The 8127-nt window shown below is 35.5% G+C and overlaps 1 protein-coding gene across 1 annotated transcript in view; it reads left to right on the top strand.

Moving 5' to 3' along the window:
- Nucleotides 1–8127, top strand: part of LOC107569014 (uncharacterized) — a 29828-nt gene that overhangs the window by 4915 nt on the left and 16786 nt on the right. The window contains exons 2-3 of the mRNA XM_016255012.1: nt 5759–6252; nt 6393–6550. Of these exons, the coding sequence (XP_016110498.1) occupies nt 5986–6252; nt 6393–6550 (425 nt within the window). The 5' untranslated portion in view covers nt 5759–5985. The remainder of the gene's footprint in view (nt 1–5758; nt 6253–6392; nt 6551–8127) is intronic.

The raw sequence follows: 8127 nt of genomic DNA, 5'->3' as shown, positions 1-8127 counted from the left end.
TATTTACATTACTTCTTTTATTCTATTTATTCTAATAATTATAATTATTAAATAATTATGTTGATTATTTATTCTATTCTATCTTTTATTCTTCTATTTTTGCTGCCCTTTTTCAATTATTTCATTTATAAATTCATAAAAAAACGATATATTATACACTTTATATTATAATCACATTGCACTCGACTAAAGTTAAAGCGAGAAAAGGTGTCGTTTTAACGAGAAAAGGTGTCGTTTTAACGACAAAAGATGTCGTTTTAACGACAAAATATGTCGTTATTACGAGAAAAGATGTAGTTTTAACAAGAAAAGGTGTCGTTTTAACGAGAAAAGATTTTTAGTTTAACGTTAAAACGACATAACATCTCCTTATTACGACATAATTGAGTGGAAAAAAATGTGTGTGGCATCAATGCGTCACCGTACGGAGCAGATGGTGTTTTGTGTGCTGAAAAGCGGCGCAATTGACGGCGTCGCTAATGTTTAAAACGCCGCAATTGGCGGCGTTTTATGTAGTGTAAAAGCGCCGTAAATTACGCCTTTTAAGGGATAATGAATGCCGCAACTGATGGCGTTTTTGATATTACAGATATTTTATCAGTTGTTTATTATTCATGCAACAATACATATTGCTGTTATAGTTTCAATTAACCATTGCTATATTATAACTTTGTGCTCTTATGTATGTCTTTAGAATGATTTTGTTAAAATGTAACTATAAGGCTATACTGAATGAAATGGCATAGACATGTTTGCATATTTAATTTCAGTCTGTAACCTGTTGTTCTACAGGTCTCTATACTAGAGTTAAATGCTACCTTTTTAGGCTAAATTCCATGCACTATACTGTAGGAATAGGCTGCGCGTGGGTGTGAGCACAATGCAGATAAGGAGCTCTTACTGGAAAGACTGCACAGTAGCCTAAAGCCTACCTCTTGTTGGATTTATACAAATTAAATCAATTTGTTTTCGATTGTTTCATTTAAGTAGACAATTCAAGCTGTCTATAGACATAGAACCTATTTTACAAAAACAATTTGTAACGTTTTGTTGTTATTGTGGAAGTACACAAAATAAAGCAGACATTTATATTTCTTTCCTCTATTATCACAATGCAAGGGATCGCGCCGGCGCTGCCGACCCGAGAAGTGCAGTGTTGCGCTTTGTATGAGATATAGGCTAGTCTATATTTGCAAGAGCATATGCAGCAGCCAAACATGAAGAAAAGTTATTGAGACTAACTTGCTGAGCGGCACATCAGATGAACTCTTATGCTGCGTGATAGGACAGGCTTGAAAAGTGTTATTTCAGGGCCGTCCACGCACAATAGCATAAGCCTTTTTTCCCCTTTATTTTTTACTTACAAATAAAGAAATACGACTACTAGTTTAAAAACCAAATAATAATAATAATAATAATAATAATAATAGGCTAATAATAATAATAATACAACCCGCGTTGTCATTTCTCTTTATTTCTTTTTGTTCTTATTTCGATTTGGTGTTAAATCAAACTTGACTCATTCAAACAAAGAAATATTCCAAGCCCAGAGTCGGTTCAAAATAACTGTTTTGATCTAATCATCCTCTGGGTCTGAGTGCAGTTATATTGGATAGCATATATAGCCTATTGTAGACAGATTAGAGATTAATCCTAATAAACATGCCGCTACAATAAAAACCATGACATTAAAATGCATTTAAAACAAGTATGTCTATGATCCCTCCTGCAGTAACAGCGTGCAGATCAGATCAAATCAAAATCTAATTTAATCAACAACAAAAGCCGACTCCACTGCTTAGTCCGCTTATTCGCACAGGCTATTGAATAATAAATGTTCCTGTTATTTCTGTTATTTGCAGAAAGGGCATTTTATCCAAATTTGAAAAGACATTCTAATACACAACAAACGAAAAGGAGAGAAAAGAAGATCGGACCTCAGACTAGAACTCCTGTCACTAAAGCAACACTGCACGGTTGCGACGAACGCAGACCACAGCACTACAGAAACCGATAACTACAAGTATATGCTCACTGCATTTGACACATCAGCTTACACAAAGGATAATAAAAGCGCACAATTTGTGTACATATGATAAAGAAGACGAAGACACACTTGTACCTCAATGAAAAAGTAAAAATATCACAAGATGAAAGTCCAAATGTTGGTCACATAACGTTAAAAAACAGGATCCTTGAAGTAGATCGCCATTCAGAACGACATTCTACTACTCATGTCTGACTGCCTACTGCATCAAAGGGGCTGGACTGTGTAGAAAAGGAGGGGCTGATTTTAATATTACAGAAAACGCAGTTTTTTACGCTGTCTTTGTCAAATGGTGTGCCGTAAATTACGGCGTATTAAGGATGGCCAAACGGCGAAAATAACGGCGTTTGGGATTGCATCAATAAACGCCGACATTAACGGCGTGACCCGTTTGGCGTTCCATAAAAGCGAACTTGCGGACGCGTCGAGTATAAATTAGCCTTGAGCGTGTGTGTGTTAGATACAGTGCAGACAGCGCATTAGTTTAGAACTCTTCTCTGAACTCTTCCTCTTTTTTTTTTTTAATTGTAGAGAGTGTGTTAATTTGTGCAATGATAACCTACCAGCAATGTAAATTATTTTTTAAACATATTAGAATGAGTACATTACAATATACATTTATTAGAACAAGTACATTATTATTTATGGGCTTAAAAACAAGATGCAAACAATCAGAATATTGTACCTGGTGGGGAGTGCACAATGTAAACATGAAACATATGCCATTACCTATATTTTACTGTGGTACAGTTATGGAGGCCCTTCATAATGCCGAGATCAGCTGCCTGCTCTGCCAATAGTTAGAAATGGCACTGTAGTAAGCAGTGTTTAATAAACAGCTGTTTTACTAAATTCTGCTGAGGTGAAATTCAGTGCAGTCATGTATCGTGATACGTATCGTATCGTGGCCTCTGTTTGCTGGTGATACACAGCCCTAATCAATACTTAGTTGGGCAACTCTTAGCCTTAATGACAGCCTGTAGTCTCCTGGGCATGCTGTCGTCCAGCTTCATGCAAACCTCAACTTCAGTTTTTTTCCCAGACTCAGTCTGAAGAATTTTTGGACCCAAATTTGTTTCGATTTTACTGGTAGTCAGCTGTATGAAAAATTTTTGGGTATGATTTTGTCACAGTTTACTTTATTTTGCTATCCTCACTTACATAAATTAACTATAGTGTCCTGCACCCACTAGTAAAAAAATATCAAAAATTATATCTGGTCTCTGAATCATTTTTGGTTTCACTGTATCCTTCGGTTATTGTCACACTTAATTATGCCCATTAAAATGTATTTTACAAGTTTTTGTTACTTTCACTGGTCATTTTTTTGCTCTATGGTACATAATCTTTAATTTAATAGACACATCAACTTACACAAAGGATAATAAAAGCGCACAATTTGTGTACATATGATAAAGAAGACGAAGACACACTTGTACCTCAATGAAAAAGTAAAAATATCACAAGATGAAAGTCCAAATGTTGGTCACATAACGTTAAAAAACAGGATCCTTGAAGTAGATCGCCATTCAGAACGACATTCTACTACTCATGTCTGACTGCCTACTGCATCAAAGGGGCTGGACTGTGTAGAAAAGGAGGGGCTGATTTTAATATTACAGAAAACGCAGTTTTTTACGCTGTCTTTGTCAAATGGTGTGCCGTAAATTACGGCGTATTAAGGATGGCCAAACGGCGAAAATAACGGCGTTTGGGATTGCATCAATAAACGCCGACATTAACGGCGGTTCTGCTGTGAAAACGCCGTAATTTACGCCGGCTGTACTACAAACCGCCGTTAATGGCGAAATGTGACCCGTTTGGCGTTCCATAAAAGCGAACTTGCGGACGCGTCGAGTATAAATTAGCCTTGAGCGTGTGTGTGTTAGATACAGTGCAGACAGCGCATTAGTTTAGAACTCTTCTCTTTTTTTTTTTTTAATTGTAGAGAGTGTGTTAATTTGTGCAATGATAACCTACCAGCAATGTAAATTATTTTTTAAACATATTAGAATGAGTACATTACAATATACATTTATTAGAACAAGTACATTATTATTTATGGGCTTAAAAACAAGATGCAAACAATCAGAATATTGTACCTGGTGGGGAGTGCACAATGTAAACATGAAACATATGCCATTACCTATATTTTACTGTGGTACAGTTATGGAGGCCCTTCATAATGCCGAGATCAGCTGCCTGCTCTGCCAATAGTTAGAAATGGCACTGTAGTAAGCAGTGTTTAATAAACAGCTGTTTTACTAAATTCTGCTGAGGTGAAATTCAGTGCAGTCATGTATCGTGATACGTATCGTATCGTGGCCTCTGTATCGTGATATGTATCGTACCGTGGCCCCTGTATCGTGATACGTATCGTATCGTGACTTTGCTGGTGATATACAGCCCTAATATCTAAATAGTTCTGTGAATTTTTGGTTCTATTCTTTTCAATTTAATTTTTACATTGTATTTATTCATTTATAGATAGATAGATAGATAGATAGATAGCTAGCATCTAAATAAAATACAATGTTCATGTAACTTTTTAATATTTTACATTTGTTTCTCCCTCCCAGATTCCTCTTCCTGGTAATCGAAGTAAAGCAACTGAGGAAATGTCTTTTGAAGGAAGCATGTGTATCTGCCTCTGAAACACAATGGGAACTCCCTGCCTCCTGTGGGACACCAGAGAACAAACTGCTCACTGCCAAAAGTGTAGCTACAAAAACGACAACAACAGAATTGAGGTCAATAGGGATAAAGGCATGGTAGCCCTGCTGATCCTGCTATAGCTTGATAGAACAAGTAGATGAACAGTAGTAGACTCTCAGGTGGAATTGGATTTGCGTCGCTGTGTGTAATGGGGGAGTGTATGTTGAACCGTTATGGTGAAGATGGTTTTCAGAGTTGTGAAGGCTTTGACGATTGGTCCACGTTCCGAACTTGCGGACGCGTCGAGTATAAATCAGCCTTGAGCGTGTGTGCGTTAGATACAGTGAAGACAGCGCGTTAGTTTAGAACTCTTCTACTTTTTTTTTTTTAATTGTAGAGAGTGTGTTAATTTGTGCAATGATAACCTACCAGCAATGTAAATTATTTTTTAAACATATTAGAATGAGTACATTACAATATACATTTATTAGAACAAGTACATTATTATTTATGGGCTTAAAAACAAGATGCAAACAATCAGAATATTGTACCTGGTGGGGAGTGCACAATGTAAACATGAAACATATGCCATTACCTATATTTTACTGTGGTACAGTTATGGAGGCCCTTCATAATGCCGAGATCAGCTGCCTGCTCTGCCAATAGTTAGAAATGGCACTGTAGTAAGCAGTGTTTAATAAACAGCTGTTTTACTAAATTCTGCTGAGGTGAAATTCAGTGCAGTCATGTATCGTGATACGTATCGTATCGTGGCCTCTGTATCGTGATATGTATCGTACCGTGGCCCCTGTATCGTGATACGTATCGTATCGTGACTTTGCTGGTGATATACTATCTAAATATCTAAATAGTTCTGTGAATTTTTGGTTCTATTCTTTTCAATTTAATTTTTACATTGTATTTATTCATTTATAGATAGATAGATAGATAGATAGATAGATAGATAGATAGATAGATAGATAGATAGATAGCATCTAAATAAAATACAATGTTCATGTAACTTTTTAATATTTTACATTTGTTTCTCCCTCCCAGATTCCTCTTCCTGGTAATCGAAGTAAAGCAACTGAGGAAATTGAAGGAAGCATGTGTATCTGCCTCTGAAACACAATGGGAACTCCCTGCCTCCTGTGGGACACCAGAGAACAAACTGCTCACTGCCAAAAGTGTAGCTACAAAAACGACAACAACAGAATTGAGGTCAATAGGGATAAAGGCATGGTAGCCCTGCTGATCCTGCTATAGCTTGATAGAACAAGTAGATGAACAGTAGTAGACTCTCAGGTGGAATTGGATTTGCGTCGCTGTGTGTAATGGGGGAGTGTATGTTGAACCGTTATGGTGAAGATGGTTTTCAGAGTTGTGAAGGCTTTGACGATTGGTCCACGTTCAGCTCTGCGGACTGGACAGAGCCTCAGCAAGATGGCAGTGGGTTTTCAGACTGGGGTGCATTCCAGGACAATACCAGCAAAGAGGAATCAACAACACTACCTGTGGCAGAAGCATGGACTTCCAAGTTTCCTGAAAACGTATGTTTTATTTTTTTGCATATTTTTTTTTTCTGAGGTTGCGTGACTAATTTAATTTACGGTTTCAAAATTGACCTACTTTCAAACTGTTACGTCTGTGCTGAAGTGTTATTGTGGTATTTGATGCTTGTGTTTCACAGACTGAAAATGGTGAAAAGGGGAATCCCTGGTTCATTTTTAATGACTGCTTTCAGGTTGAGGGGGCAGAGAAAGACCCTGTCGTGATGGAAATCCTTACATTGTGTGTGCTACAGCAGAGCACATTAGACAAGCCCTCTCAGTATGCAGCAATATCAAGGTACTAGTCTATGGCTTTTGTTACTGAATGCGGTTGTAATGAGATGCATTGCAAACTGTATAGCCAGTATATTTCTTACTGGAGTAGATGGTTCATTGAGCAGCCATCTTGGTAATGACTGTTTCTCAATCTATTAATTGTTTCATAAAATTAATTATGAATGTAATTCATACATATTATGACTTGAATATTCCTTTTCTATGACTTGCCCTTGCCCTGTTTTATTATTTTATGAGTGTTTCTTAGAAGAAGAAAGGTGAAGGTGAAGTAGTTTTGTTAAAGCATTATGCATGTTTGACATTCATTTTTGTAAATACTGATTATTAATTGTTTATTAGTAGTAGTAGTAGTAGTATTACAGACGTATACACTCAAGGTGATATTTAAGGTGAATCAAAAATATACAGTTTTAATTGATTAGCAGGGTTATTATTGTTTACTGAAAATGAAAACTTAAAAATACTAATAAAAAATAAACTTAAACTAATGAATAAAAATAGACATTTAAAATTACTAATAAAAATGACAAAAACAACAATATCACTAAAGCGAAAACAGAAAATATATTAAAAACATCCAATCTCTTTTAGATAGTTACCTTACATTATTTTTTTAACTAAACAAACTTTTATTGAAAACAATATGAAATATAGCTGCAAGCAGCAATGACCGGGGTTCAAGCACTTTAAGGGCTTTAAGGTGGTATGTTTCAGGGTCTAGGCCAACCTGGATGTATGGCTGACAGTAAAACACATCCAAAATGGAGAAAAGGCTCACAGACACAGAAATTAAATGGTTAAACTATTATATTAATACTCAATAAGCATGCTTACACACAAACAGACATACACAGACATACATGCACACACATTTTGTTGCAGCTATAGTTATGTGAGATAAATGATAGGTGACAAAACTTATTACAAGTCTTTTCTTTTTAATAGTGTATGTTATTTTCAGGTTTCACTGTTAATATAATCTGGCATAATTGTAAGAACTGATATGTCTGAATGAACAAAATGGTAAACTTTGACTCAACGTGATTTTAAATGTTATAACAGTGATTTTATAATGTCTTAGCATGAATCCATAGGCAAACCTATAATTAGTACTGTTTTAGAGCATTTAATGAGGCCATTAGTGGTCTTCCACTGCCATCTAGTGGTTATAATTGCAATTTCTCATACAACACTGTGTTTAACCTTTATAACTATTACAGTGTTATATTTTGCCCAATTTCTCTTAAATTATGCATGCTTTGGGTACACAATCTAAAGAACATATTATAAATATAAAAAATTTACGGGTTTATATTTATACAAATGCAAATGTTCAACATTTTTTTGATAATTATTGACCTAGAGAGTCTAGAGAATAGTACTGCACTGATTTGATTGATTTTTAAAAACAGAGGACAAGTTCACAAAAGTAGGTTTTTAAAATAATCTCAAATATTTAATGAACTGTTTGATTGACAGCATTGGTCCCAGAGGTAAAGTTCTTCAGAATGAGGAGATCTATCATATGATATGAAGATTTAGTGTTCGTGTAAATATATGAGAATTTTTTAGCAATTT

This window comes from Sinocyclocheilus grahami, unplaced genomic scaffold (genome assembly GCF_001515645.1).
Source record: "Sinocyclocheilus grahami isolate Dianchi unplaced genomic scaffold, SAMN03320097.WGS_v1.1 scaffold1302.1, whole genome shotgun sequence".
Lineage (NCBI taxonomy): Eukaryota > Metazoa > Chordata > Actinopteri > Cypriniformes > Cyprinidae > Sinocyclocheilus > Sinocyclocheilus grahami.
This window is presented reverse-complemented; position numbering and strand designations above follow the sequence as displayed.